The sequence below is a fragment of the Ptychodera flava genome, chromosome 8 (assembly GCF_041260155.1).
Source record: "Ptychodera flava strain L36383 chromosome 8, AS_Pfla_20210202, whole genome shotgun sequence".
Taxonomy (NCBI): domain Eukaryota; kingdom Metazoa; phylum Hemichordata; class Enteropneusta; family Ptychoderidae; genus Ptychodera; species Ptychodera flava.
Genome location: NC_091935.1, coordinates 4,029,834 through 4,055,617, shown reverse-complemented (window position 1 = coordinate 4,055,617; position 25,784 = coordinate 4,029,834). Strand labels below are relative to the sequence as shown.

The 25,784-nt window shown below is 36.5% G+C and overlaps 1 protein-coding gene across 5 annotated transcripts in view; it reads left to right on the top strand.

Moving 5' to 3' along the window:
- The window catches only part of LOC139138232 (palmitoyltransferase ZDHHC21-like), a 34,019-nt gene extending 11,050 nt beyond the window's left edge, over nt 1-22,969 (top strand). For all 5 annotated transcript variants that reach the window (XM_070706518.1, XM_070706520.1, XM_070706519.1 and 2 more), the window contains exons 3-8: nt 2,361-2,459; nt 3,178-3,289; nt 8,975-9,119; nt 9,958-10,074; nt 10,619-10,692; nt 17,927-22,969. In XM_070706518.1, the coding sequence (XP_070562619.1) occupies nt 2,361-2,459; nt 3,178-3,289; nt 8,975-9,119; nt 9,958-10,074; nt 10,619-10,692; nt 17,927-18,083 (704 nt within the window). In that variant the 3' untranslated portion in view covers nt 18,084-22,969. The remainder of the gene's footprint in view (nt 1-2,360; nt 2,460-3,177; nt 3,290-8,974; nt 9,120-9,957; nt 10,075-10,618; nt 10,693-17,926) is intronic.
- Nucleotides 22,970-25,784: the final 2,815 nt, after the last annotated feature.

Below are 25,784 nucleotides of genomic sequence, written 5' to 3'. Positions count from 1 at the left end.
TTAAAGATAGTATGATAGAACATTATTGAAAGTCACTAAGCATTTAAACTTAAGCCAACTCCTTATTTGCATATTTAATGAACTTTCATAATCAGGGATATTTATCTGTATTGACTAAACCAAAGTTGACAAAACTTACTATGTACATTAAAGATGCTACGATACGACATTATTGAAAGTCATTAAGTATTTTACTTCATCCAGCTCCTAATTTGCATATTTAATGAATTTTTGAAATTAGGGATATATATTTGAATTTACATAACCAAAATTGATGAAACTTGCTATGTACATTAAAGATACTATTATGTAGGCTAACATTATTGAAAAGCATTAAGCATTTTTGCTTCAGCCAATTCCTAATGTGTGTATTTAATTAACTTTCCTAATTAGGGATATATACCAGGGCTCGAAATAATACATGTCTACCTGTCCCGGACAAGTGAATTTGGCCTGGGACAAGTAGTTTTGAAAAGTACTTGTCCAAGTGGACAGGTAGGTTTTTTCAGCCTGCAACCAGTATTTCAACCTATTGACTACAGCAAATATTCATAAGTTTAAATTTATATATTATATACCTTTTACAATTTTGAAAATCATTATTTGGATATTTACCTGTCAGAAAAAAAGTAAAAGAAAATTCGATAATATCTAATCACTGTTTACAAGAGGTAGCGATATTGATTTATCTAAGGTCATGTCTCAAATCTCTTAGCTTGGGAGATTCTCAGAGCTATCTCGACACCGCTGTTACGCCAGTTTGCATATGATACAGGCATGAGTTTGTTGAATTGAATGGAAACTAGTATAGTTTCTTAGAATAAATTATGCCATTTTGGACAGGTACTTTTCTCACTGGGAAAGGTATTTTTTATTTTGACTTGTCCCGTGGACAGGTGGTTGAAAAAAAGTATTTGGAGCCCTGTATACTTGGATTTATTTGATCAAGTTGGCATAACATGCTATGTACATTGATGATTATACCTGGTTATACCAATATTGGAATCATTTCGCACTTAAGTTTTCATGTCAGCTAATTTATAGTTTGCATATCTAATGAGCTTTCAAAGTTTGGAATATATAGTTTGAAGGACTTGACCAAAGGCAATTAATTACACTTGCTATATAAAGTGGTGATACAATGATAGCAGTCAAAGAAATCAATTATTTTTATTTCAGCTAATTACATATTTGAATACTTAATGACCTATAGAGTTAATCTGTGGCGAGTATTGTTTATTATGTCGATCATAATTATTTCAATGAAGTTGCAAATATGTGGCAAAGGTTCAAATTTACACATAACTGCAATATATAATGAAACACGTGAGCATTTACAGTTCATATCTGGTTATGCAACGCCACCTGAAGTAATTTCTCACGGTGACACTTGATCTTCATGAGATTCTTATGGCTTGACACAATGTAGGTTATTCTTATCACAGAAGGCAGCCGCAATGCTGGATTGAACCAGTTTAGGATTCTGTTTGGCCTTGCTGTGACTCCATATCTTTCCAAGAAATATTGATAATGAAATGTCATGATTAAAGTACATCTGAACTAGCTTTGACATCCCCCTCCCCAAGGCCATCGCATGGATCCTATGACATACCAACTCGGTGTTATAACAATATCGTATATCTGTTATTGAGATATTTGTGTGCCATCTGATTTGATATGGTGTACCCATGGCCTTTGTTATAGAAAGGAAATCCTGTATATCTTTCTCACCTTTCAAATATTTGAGATAATGAAAGAGAGTGGACAATATGTTGTGACAAGTCTCTACAGGTGTCCCTGAGAAGTTTTATTGTTCTGAAGTTCAAATGTACAGATTACCTGAACTATCCCATGAACTGTCAAACATATATAGGAAGCGGCCTTGTGCTTAGTTCAATAACAGCTTCATGTCATCTTTACAGAGAGGGGTGGGCTGAATTCCCTGAACCCAGGGCACTTAACCTGTTCACCCCTATTCTCTGTAAACAGGTTTGTAATCACCATTGATAACAATGCATTTGGACCAAACCATTGTGATGAAAGGGTTAATCCATGACCAAGTGATACAGTTTGCCTGTAACTGTCAGTTTTATGAGCAGGTTGTGTCATTTGATGCTACTGTCTAGCACTTGATGCATTGACAATGGGAGTGTGGTTCTGTGAGCACAGACGTGAAGACACATCCAAAATCAAGGATATTGAGATCACAAAATCGTCTTCCTGACAGGAATGTTTGGTTTGTCAAATAAATGAGATATCTCCCAGTGATTCCCTTTATATAAGGCAGTATTGCATTTATAAAGTATGCATGTCTTCGTTCAAACGTTTTGAATAAAAGAATTTATTTCTATTTTGTCCAGGTTACTTTACATCTGCAATTTGTACTTTAGTATCACTGTTCCGCTCAGCTACGAGTGACCCGGGCAGAATTTCTATGGATCTTAGGCCAGCAGAAGCAGGTAAAGCAAGTCAATAGAGGTGCCTGACTTTTAAGTTTGTCTGGGAACTGAACAACAACCTGTTTACACTATGTACAGTTGCCTGTAGATACACTAATATTGGCCCATGAATTGGTTCAATACAAACATCACTTTGTGAGTGCTTGTGGTCATACAACAGAAAGATTGTTTTACACATGGTACATCATTTGGATGAATGTTACCAATCTATAGTTCAGCTGTGAATGATGAGACCAACACATCAGACTTTAGTACAGTATGATACCACAGTGTACTAAGTTATATTGTTATGCAGATTTCTATCAAAGACCGTGAACAAAATGCAGTGAAATTAATCATACCGCATCAACTTTAAAAACATGCACAACTTTTACTTTGTTATTTTTCAGAGATTGCCAGCTAAAGACAGCAAAAATGGAAATAAAGAAATTTATTGATAAATCAAGTGGTTAACTGGCCTCACAAACTTATTTTCGTGCTCTACTGAGGGTTGGGGTTAGGGGTGACTGTGATCTGACGAAAGTTAGATCACTGTAATATGTCACAAAGCAAAAGATAATTTGTTAAAAAAATATAAAAAATGCTCTCTTAATATTTCATAAATGTTTTTAATGTAGCAATTGTTGAATAAATACCTAGTGTTGACTAAATGCCATAGAATCACATAGACCATAATAATAACAGGAAAAAAGTCTTGTGTGTTTTATTTTCTCTTCAGATAAATTAAACTGGACCCATTGTCAAAAATGTTTCATCCAGCGACCTGTAAACTCCCACCATTGTAGACGTTGTGGACAATGTGTACGGCTGATGGACCACCATTGTCCATGGTATGTACATTCTTACAGTGATAATGCTCTTCAACCTAATCTTACTGTACTCCCCACTGTCTTATTTATTGGTCCAGCTTCTTCATTTCAGACAGTGTGAAGTAGACTCTGTCATTGGTAGAGAGAGAGACAGGAAGATGATGCTGTAACTGTAGTCCCTCCACCCACCTGTTGGGAAATTGCTGTCATAACTACTCTCTCTATTGTTATGATCCTGATTATATTGCTGGATTATGCCTGGGATTATGGTGATAAAGTTGTTGGGCTTCACTGGAAGTAAACCAGCTGGCATATCTAGTTTGGCATAAAATTTGCATAAATGCGACATTATTTTCTCCCAGATTGTACTGTAAAAGTGCTTTGAGCATGTAGAACTTTATGTGTGTTGTTGTTTTGATCATTGTGATTGGTCAGAGTTGAAGTTTGACAAAGTATGGTGATTTTTAGCTCCCATAGCCATATGTATATATGGCAATGGAAGCTATTCTTATAGGCTAGGGAAATGTCTGTATGTATGTATGTCTGTATGTCTGTATGTCTGTGTGTCTGTATGTCTGTATGTCTGTATGTCTGTATGTCTGTCCGTCAACATCAAAAACTCCAAAACCGCTGTACATTTCATCTTGTATTTGGTGTGTACATGGATGATGGGCTGTAGATGAGATTTTGTTCAAATGAAGTTGTCATTGCCAAAAATATGCAAATTAAGTGAAAAAATGTAAAAACAGTCAAAATTGAAAAAACTCAATAACCACTGAGCAGATTACATGAAAAATTGGCATGTAAGTACTTTTGGCTGACATGAAATGATTGTGCACATCTTGGGTCAGTATCTTGGACTTGCTATTTTTCATGAATTTTTTTGTAATTTTCTCCCATTTTTGGTCAAAAAATCTTCTTCTCTGAAACCACAAGTCCGATTGATTTGAAACTTTGTATGGAAGTGCATAGGAGTGACCTTTCCAAAATTTGGGCAAATCGTTGTAAAATTTGCATATTTTTAGTTTACACGTCCATAGACTCCAATGTATTAGGCAGATCTCCATAGACTCCCATGTATAAGGCCACGAAAAATAAAAAAATTTAGTTTCTCATTGTATTCATATTGCAAAAAGGATGCAGTGACACAATTTTTAGTCCCCACGGATGAAGTCCAGTGGGCTTATAGATTGGGTCATGTCCGTCTGTTCGTCCATCGGTGAGTCCATCCGTTCACGCAGACATCTCGGATATTTTGACAAAATGTCATGTGACCTTGATGACCTTTGATCTCAAATATACATATTTGTCCATAACTCAGTAACCACAAGTGCTACCACCCTTCATATATGGTATGATGGGACACCTTATGACGCCACATATTGTACCTCATTAATTATGCGCATATCTAATTTTGAGCGAGCCAATAGAGCTAGAGGTCTGATTTTTGGTATATAGGGATAACTTAGCAATACAATTTTTTTGACAAAATGTCACGTGACCTCGGTGACCTTTGACCTAAAATATACATATGTGTAAATAACTCAGTAACCACAAGTGCTACACCGTTCATGTATGGTATGATGGGACACCTTAATGACGCCACATATTGTACTTCATTTATTATGCGCATATCTAATTTTGAGCGATCTAATAGAGCTAGAGGTCTGATTTTTGGTATATAGGGATAACTTAGCAATACAATTTTTTTTGACAAAATGTCATGTGACCTCGGTGACCTTTGACCTCAAATATACATATTTGTCCATAACTCAGTAACCACAAGTGCTACACCCTTCATGTATGGTATGATGGGACACTTTATGACGCCACATATTGTACCTCATTAATTATGCGCATATCTAATTTTGAGCGAGCCAATAGAGCTAGAGGTCTGATTTTTGGTATATAGGGATAACTTAGCAATACAATTTCTTTGACAAAATGTCACGTGACCTCGGTGACCTTTGACCTCAAATATACATATTGTAATAACTCAGTAACCACAAGTGCTACACCGTTCATGTATGGTATGATGGGACACCTTATGACGCCACATATTGTACCTCATTAATTATGTGCATATCTAATTTTGAGCGAGCCAATAGAGCTAGAGGTCGGATTTTTGGTATATAGGGATAACTTAGCGATACAATTTTTTTGACAAAATGTCACGTGACCTCGGTGACCATTGACCTCAAATATACATATTTGTCCATAACTCAGTAACCACAAGTGCTACACCCTTCATATTTGGTATGATTGGACACCGTATGATACCACATACTGTGCCTCACAATTATGCACATATCTCATTCTGAGCAAGCCAATAGAGCTGGATGTCTGATTTTTGGTATATAGGGATAACTATAGGAGAGAAATTTTTTGACCAAATGTCATGTGACCTCGATGACCTTTTACCTAAAATATATGTTTGTGTCAATAAATAAGTAACCACAAGTGCTATGTCCTTTGTATTTAGTAGGATGGGAGACCTTATGACAACACACGCTTTACCTTATTAATTGTGTACACATCTAATTCTGCGCAAGCGAATAGAGCTAGAGATCTGATTTTTGGCATATAGGGATAAATTAGCAATATAATTTTTTTTTTCAAAATGTCATGTGACCTCGATGACCTTTGACCTTGATTATACATATATATGCATATCTCAGTAACCACAAGTTCTATACCCTCCAATTTTGATAGGATATTAGACCTTAAGATGTCACATCTTGTACCTCATTTATATTGCGCATATGTATTTCTTGGCTGGCCAATACTGCTAGAAGTCTGATCTTTTTTCCCGATTTAGAACCATAACTTAGACATGCCTCATGTGTTTCAAATTGGGAACAACGACATAGACCTATGTGCCCATAGATCTCAACATATACACTCCAGTGATACTTCTTAATGACCACATTTTCCTGCCCCATCAAGACTAATACTCCTATTACAAGTGGGGACTGTGTCATTGTAAATGACTTGTTGAGTTATTGTTGTATCACAGTATTCGATATATCTAATTCTGTATTTTTTCCATTTTATATTCTGAATAAATACATTAAACATATTTCACTGTCTCCAGTACATTACATTTAAGTATTTTCACTTCATGCACTTTATCCCTTTCACACATGTTCAAATATCTGACCAGAGAACAAACACTAAATAGTCCAGGATGGGAGCTACAGTGTCATTGACGCTATTTTTACCTTCTCGTGTCTATTTATAGACAGAGAAGGTATTAGAGTTGAAAACCAGTATGCTGGTGTCAACTACTTCCGTCTGTCAAGACTTCCGTCTGTCAAGATCCGTTGACGTCATGCCATTGTGATGGGTCATATCATAAACTGGTGGGGGTGTTCATGGCTCAGGTTGAGGTGTGGGAGAACGATTTTGAGCTATGACAAAAATCAAAGGGACTTAGCGGCATAGCCACAGTGTTAAGCCTTTCTCCAAGGTTTCTTAGTTGACTACAATCTATTACAGACTACTGAGCTGACGTTAGGGGTACTCACTTTGTGTTTGCTCACTCTGTGAGCGCTAGTGTTTGGTACTGAGTAGCGTGGATATCCCCTCATGGCCTCACGTGATATGGGCCTGTTGCATTATCTACAGAGATGATCATATGCCTCCGAGTCTGAAAACGGTCATTGTGTAAGCCTGTCGGCATTTTCCTTGCATTTTTTCTCATTTAATTTTGCAAAATATCGGCGAATACCTCAATATTTCAAGATAACCCTTTCTTCCCAATCGTTTCCTGGAGTTTCAGAGTCATATGAACGAAAATGAGTGAAAGTTTTAGACAGGAAAATCGGACGTCGGCCATGTTCAATGTTTACAGTACAATCAGAAGTTTATGTGGAGGAATTAACCAACAAACACTGTTCATGATGCCCACCCTCTAGAGGCAGACCTTCCTATATGAAATACCACATTTGATGCTTGTGGAAAGCTTGACCACACAATGGAGCATTTAAACTTTTAGAAAATGACAACTGAATAAGAAGGTATTCAGAAAATGTCAAATACTGAGGAAAAATGCGCAAATATTCAAAATAAACATGTTAACTGATTGGTCAGCTATAAAAAACAATGAAAATGTTTATGATCAAAAGTTTTTGAGATGCGCACATTTTAACAAATACAGAAATTATTAACATTATAAATATAAGACAAAACTATTTTTTCAGGGATGGGACAGGTTGGAAATGAGGGGTGAGAGACAAAGGCACTCCTATTGCTGCATGTGGATGCAGCCACAACATTTCATTTACAGCATACTTATTCACTGTGTTGTGTTCAAGTTCCATATTGTACTGACTGTCATACAAGGATAACATAAGCAAATCAAATCAAATTAGAAAAGGATCAATGCTGTTGTGTGGATTTTGCTGAACATGGCTGATTTAATATTTCGCCCTATATATTTGGTATCAAGCAAAGGCATATTTTGATGTAAAGTCAAAATTAACACTACATTGCTGACAATATATGTTTACCGTTTCTGCATGAACTTTTTCTTTTTAAATTATGGTATAGTAGTACTTCGAACAGATTGACAATTATCGTGATGTCAACCGATAATTTTACATCACAAAGACTGTAATTCTGCCATTTTTTTTTTGTTTTTCAGTCATTTTATAAATTTTGCACTGCACAAGATGATTGAACAAATTGCAATGTTTGAATTTGTAAACTCAAAGAATAAAAATCCTTTGGTCACAGATTAAATTATTTTTTGAAAAGAAATTACTCTTAAACACTTTTAGCATATATTCTTTACACGGTCATGTATTTCAAGGAAAATATGCATATTAAAAACAGTAATTTCTTCACCTTCAATTTTTTTCAATACTATGACAATTATCAGCCATGAGGTTATACAAACACAAGACCAGATAAGCGTTTTTCATCATTTCCACAGGACTCTTTGGAAAATCCATTAAAACAGTTAAAAGTGACTTAAAATGATCACTTGGTATACATTTAATTTACAGATGCCAGGTTTTGTATTTCACATGCACTCAGGTCAGTAGGGAAGTGAGTCATTACTATTTTGGACTGTTAATTCTTATTTCTGAATTATTTAACTTTTTTTGCCACATTGAACTATCTTTAGGCAGTTTATACTGTAGCTTAGAATTTTTTTGATTGATGTATTTAATCATCTTTTGGTTCTTTGGGTCCATATCCCACCTCATGCCCCTACATCATCAACTATTTACCAACAACTCCATGCCAACAACCAATTACCTGACCTGGCCACACATTAGAGAAGGTACAGCGTCATTGACGGTATTTATTGAATTTGACAATGATCACATAGACTGGGACTGCGTTCTGTAGGAAGATGGCATGACAAAGCTATATAGTGTGTACGAAGGGATCAACATGAGTGAACAAGTGAAAGTTAAACCAGTAATAAAGATATACACCAGCACAAAATTTGTCCTGTCAAAAGTGGCAAATCTCGTATATGTGTTGTTACATATAGGAAACAAACCTACGATCATGATCAGCCCTATTTCTGTTGTGGCTGATTTGCATAATGAATATATTTATGGATATATACAGTGTAAGTGCTGTTTTGTTTCGAAATTTTACTGTATGAAAAAGTTAAAAAACCTACGCACCATTTCAAATATCTGTCTCCATACAAATTACACTGTGACTGTTTTATTGTATTTTTTACAGGATTAATAACTGTGTTGGTGAAGACAACAAGTGGATGTTTGTTCTGCTGGTATTTTATGGAGCTGTATTGAGTTTCCTAGCCTTGATTTTCATCATCTGTCATTTCTACTTCTTTGATCCTTGCAGAGAGGATATCTGTGACAAGGTAGTTTGTTATCTTCAGGTAGAACGCGCCCTGGGGACAGATATTCAGACTCTCAAACTGTTACTATTCTTTTCTGATCTACCACTTGTGGGGGTTCATTTTAAAGCTCTTGGTGTAAGAAAACTTTTCACCTGCTGAGCTTTTTGAAATTTGAAAAGTTTATCTGACTCTATAGAGTTGACACAGGGATGGCGGCCATTTTGAATTTTAAATATCGGTAAACCTTGGGTCATTTGTATCTCTAGTACCGAAATTTGCATGGTGACCCCCGATTTTTATTCTTTATTTTGAAAGAATGGTTGAAAGATTCCTTAAGGAATGTTTCAGTCTTTCACTTTTGAGGTGCATACTACCTTAAATGGATTTTCCAAACACATAGCTAGTGTAGATATTACTGACAAAAAACAAAAAATTCAGAGAGTGCTAACCAACAGTGCTGAAAGGACCATCAGTTGTGAAAACAAATACATGCAAAATAATTTTATTTTTGCTGTCATACTTACATTTCTTCTATCACTTTGAAAAGGTCAAGTAGACTAACTTGGTGTTACTGTGTCACTCAACTTACCTGATCTTCCCTAATTATATGTAAACTTGCCCACGAACATTGTCGATAACAATAGGCTCAGGCCAAACTATTGTGATGAAAGGGTTAAACTTCCACCTCTGTACTTTGGTACATTCCAGTTGTTTTCAACAGAATCTGTGTAACCACGTACTGTTAAGTGGGTGTAAAAGGGCAAAAATTTGCAGCATTTGATTGCCTCCATGTGCCTGATCAAAACACAATTACCTCTTTTATATCTCATATTTTGATTTCTTCTTTTTTTAATTTCAGAACAATTTCATGTTTAAGCATTCAAGATGGTTCATGTACCTTGCATTTGTTCTGGACATTACTCTTTTGTTGATATGCTTCAGCCAATTTGTCACACAAGTTGTAAATATATATTTGGTAAGTGAGCCTAGCCTTCAGAATTTATCAAGTGCATCTACTCCCAGTCTCTCTAGGGGTTAGTTTGTCATAACTCTGTACTAAATGTCTCAGAATCTTTTAAGCTTTCTCTTCAAATGACAGATTCCATGGTCAGCATATTTTCATATATTTACATTTTATTCAGATTAGCATCAAATTTGCATATTACGTACTTTAGAGTTTTTTCACAATTTTTATCAAAAATGACAATTTTTTGCACAGACATGATGATGATAACCCACTGTCAGTGATAGATAATCATGTAATTTTTGTCATTCATTTGTTTCCTTGGGCAGCTCAGGAAAACTTTGCGTATTCAGGCAGATATCATCAGAAACCGAACCAACATTTCACCGAAGTTCTTGAAGGAGGATGATCGGATCGGACACGCTTGGTTTGCGTGATATTACTTTGTCTGATGTTTACGATACATATTATTGCAGAGCCATGTCACGCAACTATCAATTTAACATATTTAGTACATCAACCACTAAATTTGTCTCCCTGTTATTCTTTTTCACAGAACCGAACAACTCTAGAACAAATTATTGAGAGTGCTAAGTACTACCATTATGGTCAGTATGGTGAGCCAGATGAGTAAGTATCACTCTTTGTTCACAGGTTATGGTAATTTTGATATGAATTTGAATATTCAACCATGCAAATTGTATGCACAATCACCACCATATTTGCATATTCATGAATATTTCACCATGCTGATGAACATAACCAATTACAAAGGGTGTGTACACCAAGGAAATTGTCCGTGTACAGAACAGGGAAACAGTGCGGTCACCTAAGGAGAGATAGTATTCCTTTAGTTTCCCAGTCGTCTGCACCATTCTTCCATTTCTGCAAGAAATTTTTGTATTTCTCTTTCAAATGATACAGAGGTACTTGCAACTCAAATTTTCATTCGTAAATTGTCAGTATACAGAGTAGGAAAACAAAGTGACTTTCACATGACGAGAGTTGGTATTTCTTTGATCCTACTGCCATCTGCACCATTCTTCCATTCAACTTTCCCCAGTTCTTATTTTATTTCTTTCTATATAGTATACTTGCCGAATAGTGCATTCAACTTTCGATGGCAAAGCCTAGGCTGAAGGCTTTGCTGGCATTTGACAAGTGGAGAATAATGTTCTCTGAGTCAGTATCCTGTTTAATATTCTCCAGCACGTGAGAAAAAGTTGTTTTGGTGCCATTAAGATCACAGATGATGGCAAGTTTTTGTCGAGGCTGAGTAACATTATCCGTTTGATTGCTTGCAAACAGGTGTATGTCTGGAATTAAAATAAAAAACAAGGCCGATTTTATCTCTAAACATTTTAGATTCTTAGAGATGAAATAGATAGGACGGTTGTTTGTTGGAATCATTGCCAATGGATTCTTTCCAAGCAAAATCTAGTTGTGGTGCCAAGTCACGATTCGCGCTTCGCGTTGGTCTTCACTGGCCATGTGCCATTTGCATAGCTTCGTCGCGAGGAATGCCTTTTGCTTCAATGTCCTACTTTATGAAAATATTTTGAAAATGAGTCGCTAGACTATCGTTCATTCAATGTATAATATCGTATAGCAATATTATTTAAGACACGTTGATGAAGGGTTCCTGCAGCAGTGCCACTTGAATGTACCTGTACGAAATCGATTTTTGTTGGTTTAAAAAAAACTATCAAAGGGCATCAACAAAGTAACTCTATTAATTAAAAAATCTTTCAAATTGCTTCATATTTCAGGGTTCTCAACAAGGGTTTCTTCGGGATGGGCCACCCCTCTGATTTTCAAGCAATCTAGTCATATATTAATAGCCATACAAAAGAATACATTTTCATGACAAAATAATATGCAAGTAATACATTGTTATTTAAATTTGTCATTCCATTTGAAAACACTGTATCAATAATAGACTAAAAAAAATTGATTCAACCAAATAGATTAGCCAAAAATTTTCTACATAAAGATTTCACTGATAGTAACATTGGAGGGCTGGTGAAGGAATTTTAGAGGTAATATTTGCCACAAAAATGCAAAGTTTAAGCTTTCGCCTAAACTTTACACTGTAAACTATTTTTTTAAGTTAATAAAGGTGATTCAGGTCTCAAAATGTACAACCATAAAAATTAATTATAGTTCCCATTCTGTGTGAAATCAATAGAAATAAGTACATGTAGCTTAGCTAGCTTTCACTGAAATAGGACAGTGCTAACTTAGTCAAATGTATGACAACACATTGCTCAAATTAGAAAAAGATAGATTTAGCAAGAATGACGGTAAGCAGCAATTTGTGTCAAATGCATTTCAGTGGAAGTGTTCATATCTGAAAGAGTAAGTCAGAAATCATGCTTTGTTTTTGTTCTTTAACAGTGATATTGTCTTTTCATCGCATTTAAAGTATTTTACATCTCTTAAAAAACCTGATGGCTGGTTCAGAGAAGTTTGAATTTGTTCGATGGCACAGTGCATTTCATATTCCAATAATCAAATGTTCATCGCTGGCTCTATTGTAATCTGAGCTAGGGGGTATGGTTGCTATCACTGGCTCTGTTGTAATCTGAGCTAGAGGTTATGGTTGCTCTCTGAACCCAGTGGTGCATACCTGATTGGTCGATTGTCACTATTTACAGCAACTTAGGGGGTCTGTTGTGTATAATTCAGTGATAGTGGCAAAATTCAGCCAACCATTTGGATAACAGCTTCTGAGATGCTGCACATTAGCCCAAAATTAGATATAGTCATGAGGCATGGAACTCTTAGGGTTGTGCTCTGAAACCATTTTGTTATGAATTTGATTTCATCAACCTATAATTTCTGGATAAGATATATTAAAAGTTTTACTTAGAGAAAGTACCACTTTAAATTATGATATTTACCGTTTAACACTGCAGAATCTTGTCAATGAAGAGATTTCCAGAATCACTCATGCTCTTTTAAAGGGCCAGTAGTTGTAAGTTTTTGATGATTTTTTTCATTATTCTGTTCTGTATATCAAAAGCAAATTCTTGTTCTGTTCCCCAAAGCATGTTAAAAAAAACAGTGTAAAACTTGTCAACACAGAGTGGATATTAGACAGTCCCTTGTGCCTTTTCTGTCTCTTATTGGTGTAGTCCCTCGCACATACAACGGTGGGAGAATCGCAAGTGTGGTGCCAAAGGCGCGAGCTGGTCATCCTGAAAGCATACGTTGACACAAGGGACTGTTGTCTGTTGCAGGACTTGGATTGCTGTTAATTATTCATGAGATATGACATTGAGAACAGGGCAGACGGCAAAGGAAGAAATTTGCAGTTGCCATGTTTGATTGGTTCTGTTTCCAGCTTGCCATTCCGTGACCAGTGACCTGCGACTTGCTTCACCTGTCGATCATTTCCTATGCGTTAGGTTACAACTGGGTTTTCCCTGTTGTTGTCGTTGAGTGTGCAGCAGAAGACAATGGTCCCTTGTGCCCTTGGCACTCGTGGCTCGTGCCTTTGACGCTTTGCTTGCGATTCCCCACCATCGTATGTGCAAGAGATTATACCAATAAGAGACAGAAAAGACACAAGGGACTGTCGACAGTCTACGTGGATATGTGTAGAGTATGTTTAGAGTCCAACCCTATTATTGAAATTGAAATTCTAGTGTGGACCAGAATTCACTTGTCAACAATTATAATATGGTCTACTCATATACAGGCTGAGTTGACAAACTGAATTCTGTGTATGTCAACATGCTATAGAGAGTAGTTGACATACAAAAAATAGTAAAATAATTGGCAAAAGTCACTGTTACTGGCACTTTAAGCGAAAAAGGAGACAGTTCATTTTGTACCAGTATTGGCAGGACATTTCTAGAACTGTACAAAAATCCTCACAATGACTTAGCTTTAAACTTAAAGTAATTTTGCTTCAAAGTGATTGTGTGGAAGCGAGACAGGTTTTCAATTTGGAAATGTGTCTGTGATTGTCATGTGCCGTATGTACATGATTGTTGACTGTGATGTGATCTAGTAATAACGTGGTTTGCTGGTTGCAGCTTAGTTTTTACTATAATGAAATACATAACTACATTGTCTAAAATAAACTTTCTTAAATAATTCTATGCTTGTTGTGATTTTGCAGTTGGTATAATTTGTTTTCACGGTTAAAAACAGTCCTATTGGGATTGTACCATGAGTGTGAATGATGACAAAACAGCTGTGAAATGTCTTAGTAAGTCTGGAATAAAAGGGCGTTGACTTACAAGGGAAAACTACACCTTTTCCCACTCATATTTCAGGGAAAAATGAGGTCATGTAAATAGGACACATCTGACTATCGACATGATACTTTCAAAGATGTGGGCCAAGGTCGGAGTGACATTCCTTTCCTAATGTAGGAAAGAGACTTCAGGTGGATGCTGAAACTAATACATGCCTATTTTACGTCAGCGTTTGTTACATTATACTTTTCCCAGTGCAGCTGTTCATTTTGTGCTATCTGATTAGTTGGTCTGATATCAGACAGTCCGTCAGATCCTCATCTGAAATGGCATGTTCGTAGTTCTCATTACCATGTTTATGACTGATGCAGTGCATGATAAGGCATTCTCCGTGTTATCTTTAAAGTTTCTCTTTATCCCAAGAATGTGGGTGGTTCATTCTCTACAGAGACTTGATACCTTGTGATATCTCCTTGTCAACACATCATTTAAAAATTACAGTGGCTGTATCCAAGGCTTTTTTGTTTTCACCCTATTTATTTCTCTTTGTGTGTAGATTTCATTGCTCTGTACATCAGTTTATCAGGCGAGGTTTGTTTTGCACAAGATGAGATTCCACACGACCACCATGACATTACCTATTTACATTTTACTAGATTCTTTCAAACTATTCTGGCACTTGCTAGTCTAGGACTGCTCCTGTGTTTCAGTGTGTGCTGTGCTGCCCCCAAGGGCAACATAGTGTACATCAAAACCAATGAGAGGTCCAAGACTGGCATTTAAGGTAGTGACTCGGGTTCCTTTGTAAATTTTAGCGATTTTGTGATTATTCATATTCTGAACCCCTGAAATATGATCTTTTTATTAGAGAAAACTGTGAGGTAACATTGTACTGAAAAAATGTCTTAAATTTTAGTGAAAACAACGGCCTTCTAACCACTGCGCGAGGTATTATTTTCTTTTTGTTTTAACGGTCCGGATTACTGTCAGCGTTATCGTTATACCTTGAGGAGATTATGTAAATTTTTACGCACCATGTTGCGCATGCGCGCACGTCTTCATAAGAGACGCTATCCAACATGACTGATGACTGCCGGCAGTATAAGCAGTGTAGAAAACGCAAACGGGGGCCGAAGAAGCAAAATGGAAAGCTGATGGACGCGATGTTGTGTGTTAGCCGCTACAGCTAACACACAGCATCGTACACAGGGCTAGCGAGAGAGTTGCCGACATCGACGGTTATTTACGAAAAGTGAATAAAAGACTGGCATTTTTGGAAGCGATCGAGTAGCTGAGGTAGGCAGGGATACGACTTGGGCCCAAGAACGCTGAATTTCGACAGTAATTTGGCTTTTTACGTCAAGTCCCAAAATGGATTTGAAGTCACCGACCCTACGTACGGGTCTTTGCAGGGTTGTGGTGAGCGAGGCGATTAGCTGCAGCGGAACACAAAGCATCGTACGCCGGGCTATAGATTACACTGCATTCCAAAGAGAATCTATTTAATCTTCACTGGAAATATGGTTCTATAACAGCAGCCCATATCTTGGACTTAGTTTGTCCATGGATGTAGGAAGCATGGTTTGTCTAATTTGTCAATCCGACACTGTTATGTCGGTCTAGAGCACAGCAACGTACGCGAAACGTCGCTTCACGATCGTTGCCTGTCAATTTCTATCAGTGGTCAAGAGAGTGTCGCTGGGTGTCGCGATATGTCGCCGTTTCAATTTTACAATGAGTGAATCTGTCGAGTATCGCCTCAGTCGTTTATTTTAAGTCATGAAGAATCGCTTTTACGTGTAACTGAAGTTGATTTTGGTTCATACCCGAGGCCATATAATAGTACATGTCACAGTGGAAAGCGAAATAGCGCACGAAAACCCGGTCATTTTTTATGGTGAGCAAAAGGACTGCAGCAGATCACATGTGAAAACCACAAAAACAAGTGCGACTTTCCCGCATTCCTTGAACTTCTCAACTACAGAATTTTTTAGAGCATCGAGAGTTGGTCGTCTCATCTCCGAAAGCAAGCAAGTGACGCCGGGAAGTGACGTCTTGTACTATAGGCACAAAAATCGGCACTAAAATGAACTGGGCAACCATTTCACACTTGGTACGTGCATAAATTACGGGCTGTGAGACCGGAAGTCGAGCGCTTGCTAGAGAGCGAGCGCGCGTCGTCGGCAGAACGCAGACCTGTAAACCATTCCGGCTGTATGATTTTTAAAACTTTTCTCGTCTTGTAACCAGACTCTAACCGTTACCAAACAGTGTACAGTTAATATAATTATAAGCTAGATACGTATTTGACAAACAGATTATGCCCTGAATTATCTTTCTAGTGTTTATCGTGTAAATAGTACCCACCGCTTACGCTGACCAGCCTCACGTTTCTACGCACAATTTTCATCATTTTTAGGCGAGCTAATGTTTAGGACTTGTCAGAAATTCTCTAACCTGATGCCCAATATTAACCTAGACCCAGATCGAATAATTTTTTTTGAAACGCACAAAAATCCGACTTTTTTCGGCGATTTTGTGTGAAAAATGGGACGTTTACACAAATCGTCGATTTTCTCAGTTCCGATTTTTGCTATGTATGCGCACCTTCAAATGAGTGTAAGTCGGCGACGCGTGGGCGGATTTCCCCGATTCTTCGCATGCTAACACTTCATGAATAGACTGAAAAACCGTGTCTTAGATTTTTGATAAACCCCCCTGAAGTGACGATAACTAGACAAACGTGAACAAAAGCTGATAATTTATGCGAAAATCCGACAGTTCACACTTCGAAGGCTCACTGTGCAGAAACAAAAGCGAATTTCAAAAATCCAAAACACGGTTTTCCCCCTGTATATCCAGCTGTCTAGTGCCGTTAACAGATCACTTAGGGGTGCTGCCAATTCTTACTTATACTCTTTTAAGTGAAAAAATTCAAAATCACATGTTTTTGACTTAAACAAACATACCAATGCATGTTTTGACAACTAAACAAAATTTTTACCTTCTTCAAATATAGACCTATTAGAAAATGTACCACATGTTGGGTGTGAGACCCTGTTTTCTATGTGAAACTTTTGATTGAAAATATGTGTCAACGAAACTGAGTCACTACCTTAATGAACATATGGTAGACCTCCCCAGAAGATGAGAGAAAACCATTTATGAATTATACCTTTGTAATACGGTTATATAGAATGGCACAAATCATGTATTGTGTAATTTTCCCCACACCCATTCCATTGGTCCGTTTTTTCCAGTTCACACACCTCAGCCACCACGGCACATCCATGCTGTACAATATCAGGTATTTCACTTTCTGCTTGAGATTTGTGTAAATGATTTCCTGGCTGTTAACATTTAGGTTTGTGTTACCTTGTCCTTGGAATTTTGCAATATACATTGTAAACAGTTCCAAATCATCAGGCATGTGCTGTTTGCTGTTCAGCAGCTGATGTCTGAGATCTTTGAGGTGGAGTTGTGCATGATATTTCATATGATCTCAAATGCCCTTAGCTGTGCGCCCTCTAGTGGCCATTCCTGTCCCTGGGCAGTTTTGCCAGAAACCTGACCAAGGACTTGAATCCCTTGATTTGTGTCACCTCAAGAAGCATTTTCTTTAACTCTTCATCGGGTAAATTTGTTTATTTTCACAGGGAGCCAAAGCATTCCCATGGAAGGGGAAAATTGACAGCATATGAATCATTCCGGAATGTGTGGGGAAGTGGAACGATCCTTTGCTGGATGAACCCATTCAGGAGGAGGCGAGCGACACCACAGTTTGTGTACAATGACCAGCTTATGAATGTGTAGCCTACTGCAAAGACAACTATGACACTTGTATCAGTAGGAGTGGTTTGTTGGTACTTTTAACAACAGTCAGAAAACAAATACGTATATATCTGAATATGCACAGAATCCAAGAAGTAAATTGCTGTACAAATGTAAAATTGCTCCTCATTTACGTACAGTTGTTTGGAAAATAGATAGAGAAATGGAAGAAATTTTTCCGTTATAGTGCCAAAATGACACTGTTACAGAGTGTTACTGTTTTTTTATCGTCTTGCAATTCCAAATGCTGCAAGAAGTTGACAAGCACGTCAGGTTTCATGTATAGCAGGTATTTAACAGTCTTGATTTCTGTACAGTATTTATGGACATAATTCTGTTTTAACATGCCTGCCTTGCTGCATGAAGCAGACATGAGTAGCTTTTTACTAACAAGGCAGAATGCCGTGTCATTTCACATCAATTTTTTTTCCCCAAACAAACATAAACAACTCATAGGTAGTTTTTTTCAGATGTAATAGACATACCTAATACTGTATAGTGCAATGCATCCATAAACAAGAGACCATACACTGTCAATGTGGAGACAAAGATTTATCAGTGAAACAAATTGAGAGTAGTGTAGCCACTCAGGCAGCCTTGTCGTCAGCAGAATTTTTGTGCACTTACAGTTTTTTTAACTTTCCTTCAACAAATAACTATATGCTGCCTTCCTGTTGTCTCTTTAATCTGGTATTTAACCATTGGAGATTGTCAGGATACCTCATGGAATGGAATTCAATTGTCTTGCCAGATATGAACATACTATTGTGTTCAGTGACAATATTTGATTTGTTTTAAATCACTTTTCGGCTCTTCCTTAGCTTTTCCAGCGACACCATGAGTGCCAGCAATTCCTCAGTATCACATGAATCTGAATCTAACGAAACAAATTCAAGGTCAAGGGCAAAGTGTAGAAGTGGTCATTTTAAGCCAGATGCTTAGTTAATTTACACATTTAAAACAATAGGACCAGTGCATGTGTGAGAATTCCAGTCTGGCCATATTTGTGTTGGCCAGTCTTGGAATGCTGTACCCTCAGTTCCCCTGTGTAGGCAAGGTTGTTTGAGCTGGTGCAGTGTTTTCCTCCAAGCGTTTTGGCAATTAGGTTTAAATGCCTTTATAACTTTTGTTAATATAGTTGTCATTACCTTACAGGGTTGCTGTAGAATGACAAAGAGAAACACCGGTCACATTTACTGATTTACAGCGGCAATCTTGGCAAAACTCTACTATAGTCTTTCTAAAGTGCCTTTACTGGGCCAAGGTTGTCAGTGTATGCATTTGCAAGACATTGGTCCCCATGCAATCATTTGCATATCACAGAGTTGCCACATTCACCAGCATCATTTTATTTTACAGTACCTGATATTAGTATAAGTGTTTTGAGAGGTCATTCCTGATACTGTGGCATGTATGTGGCACTGCAAACATTGCATTTCACCATTTGACCCGGCCAACCACTTAAAGTAGCTTAACAATCAGTAAGAGAAAGTGACAGAATCTGAGTAACAGAACAGTACACACGTACACATGTTTTGTATCCCTATACAGCTGTTTGAAAATGACATTTTTCTTACATTAATATGTAAAAATAAATATTTGTCAACAAAATTCTGATTACATTTTTTGAAATTATCCACGCAAGAAGGGCAAAATACTTTCATAGGTAACTGACAATGTTATGATGAACACAAGAATAGATGTTAGCAACTCAAACTACAAGCTGCAACAACAGTTACGCATACATCACTGACGAAATTTGTCCAAATTTTTAGCAGCAGCAGTGTTCAATGTTGCCCAGTGCAGCTATATTTAATTACAAACCTGCAACCGCAAATATCCCTATTATCAGGCTTATCACAGAGATTGTAGCACGGCTTGGATTATTCTAACCTAGCAAGAGAGTTGATCATGCGCCCCCACCAATCACAGCTGCAGGCAAATTTAAATATTCTGGACTGGTCTTCTTTCAGTCCTCTGGAAGCCCAGTTGGCTCAATACACATGGCAGACATCTCAGATGAGGAGCTGTCCGGTGAGAGATAGCACTTTCTATACACTTGTGAAAACAATTCATAATCTTCCATAACTTTTGATAATGGTGTCTACAAACATTGCAGCCATAAGAGTAGCTATCTTGAATCTTTGATTCACATCTATGCAACTTAGAGCAAGATCTATGTTTTACAAGTGTTCATGGATTTGAGGATCAATAATGAAACCAGTGTAGTTTTATTTATCTTATTTTTTTTGGTTCGAAACATTATATGAAAAAGATAGAAAATGTATATCATAGAAAATACACAACACCCGAAAAGAGGGTGTAAAATGTCGCCTGCAGCAGAGATTAGTGTGGCTATTGGTCAAACTGTAGTCCACACCTCTCTACAATATCTGTTGGAGATTGCCCTATTATCACTTACAGCTGTCGGAGCTGGATTGTGTGTTATTTTCATCTACAGTAAGTGAGGAAACCTTGATTCCACCAAGGTCAAAGGTCAAAGCTGGCCATCACAGTGACTCTTTGGTAAAAGGGTTGTTGATGACACTGCAGAAATGTAACTGACGATCTGTGCCCTGTAAGGTATATTCAGCATAACCTACATTGATTTACATAATAGCAATTTGATTGGTTATCTTGTAAAGTATGATTAATATGTACTTATGCAAATGATAGCTTCGGCAAGGTTAGTGTCAATCAACATTTTTTTGAAATTTCATAGAAAAAAATTTGGTGATAATTAAGAGTGCCTCAGCAGGTTGGTATATTTTTACAACTTGAAAATTGTGTACAAATTGATGATTAAGGGAAATTTACATGAAAACAGAGTCAATTGGATTTTTAAATTGGAAACGATAAGTTTGTCTTACAATTGTACAGAAATGTCAACCGTATCTAGAAGAGATTATATTTGCTCAGCACCATGCACATGATCTGAAATGTACAGAAGATGTACCTTGAGGATAAAGCATATTTGTAATGTCACTTTTAATAGGTGTGTTACTTATTAGTAATTAAATTTGTATTCTTTAATTCCTCCGAACAATTTGGCCGCCCTAGAATGCATTATTGCAATCTGTTAGCCTTCCTGTCTTATGTTAACACTAATTAGGCATAGTAAAATGGATATAATATGTGTGTTAGGAAATATCAGGTGACATCTTGAATGCAAATATCAATTTCAGTGTTCTTTTTATAACACACTATCAGCTGTTCACTGTTGTGTTAGGAGTAAGCTTTCAAAAGGTGATATTTAGGTTTGGGTTTCTTGCATATATTTTGTAAGGATGCAACCAATTGTCATCTTTGTCATCAGTGCCAACAGAAGTGATAAAAGTGAAGTGAGCCCTCACTGGCAGCTTCAATCTTAGTGGGTTACTAGAGGGCGCCTTCCTGAGTCATATTTAGAAACCCTGCCTCCTCTCACAATAACAAATAAACTTTAGATATCTAAATACGTAGATAACTTTCCCACAATTTGCATGTTATATTGAAAGTATATCTTAGACATAATTTTCCTTTTTATTCTGGAAAGTTTTGCGTCATTTGGTTTTTCTTGTTGAAAACAAGAATAACAAATTCTACAAAAGTGTCAAGTCCAACAGGGTGTGTTTTCAGCACTGTGGGGTTTCCACAAATTAGTAAATGCTGTTTTAAGGCCATGCAGGAATGCTGTATTTCTGTCGCATGTAAATTTCTGTGTTTTAAAAACTGTACTTTCAGAGGTGTATTTTCAGTCTCAAATTTATTCATTGCACACAGGAGCATTAGGGAATAGACCATTGGATCTTGAGAGGGGGGTTTTGAGAAATGCTACTTGAACATTTTCTTTTCTCATTCCAAAAAGTTCACCATTTTGTATTTTGATTTCATTGTTGGATTTGGTATTATTATTATTATTATTATTATGGTTTATTAATACTCAAATTGTGACCCAAAATGGTCAAATAAAATGAGTTTACAACACAGTCAATAAAAAATTTACAGTACATCACTAAAAAAAACTACAAGAAAAAGACCTCCCAAGGAAGCAAGACATCAACTGGTAATTTCAAAAACGAGCACCAAAAACCCCCTAAAAGAATTTGAAAAATTAAAAAACAACAACGACGACAAGACATCAAAATAGACACAACAGAAATTTGACAAAACCAACATTCACAACAGCTCAACACAGGACAGAGAATCATGAACTCTGGAGTAGTTTAATGCAGTAGACTATTGGGCTTGATTCTTTACGTTTTGTGCGGATTTTAAAGTTAACCAAGCTTTTATTCCTTGTCGAATATCCGTGACCTGATTTAGGGGGAATATGATAATTTAGTTTATGGTCTGGTTTTATGATTTCATGCAGCATACCTCTGTTTCAAAAATTCCTGTACTCTTTTTGGCCGATTTTCAGTTATTTTTCCAAAAACAGCAACTTTTTTAGGATTTTTGCTCTGCAGATTTCATCCATTTTTACCATCCTCCCTGAGATGTAATGGTCTGGTCCATCTCTAAGGGAAGCAGTACTGAATTACCACACAAAGCAAGGATCTTGAAAAATTTTCCAGTGTGTGTAATGTCTTATAATTTTTGAAAAATATTATTGATTTGTTTTTTTTTTTGGGGGGGGGGGGTGTCATTCACACAAGGCTTGTTGTTTCCGTAAAGAAATGCCGCAAACCATTGAAAAGACAAGGCAAGATGGAAAAAAAACTGGAAAGTCGTTCCGTGCAAGTTTTATGTCTTCTGATACAATGTCGCTGTGGTTAATTTTCAATGCTACTCAACTCAAAGAAGCAAAAAGAAAAGGAAACACACTTGTTCTTTTCTCAGAAAAAAAACTTTTGGTGAATAAGGTCATTAAAATGTTTGTAATTCCAGTTTATGTATCAGCAACCCTTTCAGAATCTCTTTCACAGTCAAACATTTACAAAGACATGGTGGTTGACAGTTCCCGTTTTCTGTGGAGTTTGTCCTTTTGCATGTATTCCACTTTCACTGGATCCATGGATCATCTTAGTGTCCCAATGACATATCAAGATACATAGTATGTGCACATCATGAACTATTGGCCCACGTATGTGAGATAAATAAATTGTCATGCCAAGATGTTTTAAAAAGCACTGCTTAGTTGTTACTGGTAAAAAACACAAAGAATAATCATCAACCAGGACAAAAGGGAACCATCAAACTGGTCATCAGGATGACAATTCAAATATATAATTTCTGCATTGATGTTTCCAGATAGAGCATCTGAATATCCAAATATCTTGCGATAAGAAAGATGTTCTACTTAGTTTCAATTGGTGTATTTTCAATGTGCTGCTTTATGAATCAGGCATTTTCTCTATATCAGGATACAGTTTTTTGATATTTTCACTTTCATTGAAATTGTATTGAAAAGATAAATATGTTTTTGAAGTAATATGGGTTTCAACAAGGCTTGATGTCAAAATGCTGTGAAGGAATCACATCTCCAAGGAATTACTTTTTGATGATTTTGATTATCTATAATAGGCGGAGAATGGCATCACCTTGGCTTTCCATGATGCAGATCCTTAACTTTTAGTTCTTTTTCTTCTGTTAGTGCAATAAAGGTTCTTAGTTCCATTTGGAAAAAAACAATATTGGCAGTTGATTTTTCTCAAGTTTGACTTTTTTAAACAAAATTCTTACGAAGTGTTTCATAATGTCATTCAATGACTACAGGACTTCAATTTGAATATGATTTGTTTTAGAAAAGAGAAAATGATGCAATGAAAAATGCTGATGATAAAGCAGAAAATTTACAAATCAATGGCAGATGTAATCACAGTACCTAATCCAATGTGTACAAGATCAGCCAAATATATCAAACTGTGTACAACTCAATTAAAGGGAAAGAGTCGTCGGAACTGCACCTGTGCGAGTATCTTGTTTACAAGCAATATATTTTGTGCACGATATCTAGATGCACCTCATCATCATAGCTGCGACATTTAAATTATATGATGTAGATTATGACAGCCATGTTTTAACATTCATCGATCACCATAGTACCTTGGGTACAGTGTTTGCATTGGTCGTATTGGTCCCATACAACCTTTGAGTGCAGTTTTGACGACTGTATCCCTTTAACCAACCATTTGTGAGCATGAAAATCGTGCACTGTACAATTAAAACTAGCATGTGCCCTGTATTAAGTGATGAGTCAATACGTGGAACAGTGCTTTACAATAACTTTCAAAATCCTTCTCTCACTTTTATGACATTCTTTCCTTTTAACTTGGGTGTCTGTAAAGTTTCACATTTTGTTATCATTTTAAAGTTCATACTGTGTATATGTTAATCCATCTGCACCCAAACCTTTTTACAGCATGTGTTAATATAACATCACCCACATTTGGCCTCGCTACAACTCCCTGATGCAAAAGACATTTTGTGAATTATTAGTGATTAAGAGACTCATTTTTTCGCTCCCTTTTGATTTCTAATGGTAATTTCCCCGTTAATGGTCCACCAGTGACAGCTTCACTCTACTGCCTGGGAGCATCAGTCTCACGTTTGCCAGGTTTGAACGTGTTGCGGCTGACGGTATAGCGCCCTCTAGAGATTCGTTCATGGCAGTATGAGCGACATATGGAAAGGGCTAGAGTACAGCTGTCTTGAATTTGCCTAGAGGATGTATGTAATACTTTGGGATGGCCGAGTCTAGTGTCAATAGAGGTCATTGCCTTTTTCTTCTGCTAATAGAGGTTTCCAAAAGGTTTATCACCGATAAAAGTCATTGAGGAGTTGGATATTTGTGACGTGTTTCAACGCAGACAAGATACCGTAACTGACCGATATAAGCTTATAAATTCAAAGAATTGACCATTTTGCAATATCGATCTTCTGATTATGCTTGAAGATTTGTGCATTGTACAATCGTGTCACGCCTATGTCGGACAATAGTCTTGTACAAACATCATAAAATGTGAGATGGATGCTGTAGATAACGCACCTCTAAATTGGAGATTTTAATGTCTTGCCCACACTTTGCATATTGCAATGAAAACTGAAGAATTACTCTTCTCTTTTAGAATTAAGAACAAAATCAGGGTTTCCATGCAATTTATTTCGTTTGGAGTTACAGATTGCCTTGTGATTCATTATGGTTGTTAGTCTATGTGTTATGGCAACAGAGTAAACCATCGTTTTCACAATAATTAAATGCTCACAACTTGATTTTTTAAATTTTCAAATGAGTTAACATCAGCTCTACACAACATGAGAATTCTGAGATTTTTTGAGTTTAAGAATCTATCTAAAAGGCACATTCCGCTGGTAACAAAGTAAATTTTAGCACATATTACTTTTGTGTATGTGCATCAAAGAAAATATGTTGAAGAAACGAAACACTTCAGAAAACATCTGAAACTCGCTTGCGCCTCAGCCTTATTAATATGCTTCCTAATCTTCACTTTTTGTTTCAACCAGGATATATATATATATGTATACACACACACACACACACACACACACACACACACATACATATATATATATATATATATATATATATATATATATATATATATATATATATATATATATATATATATATATATATATAACTACTTTAGTATCTATATGTTGCCTCATCACTATAAAACACAACACACTGGAAAATTAAACAAAATGGTAAAGTTGATTCTCGAGACCATGTTAATTTTA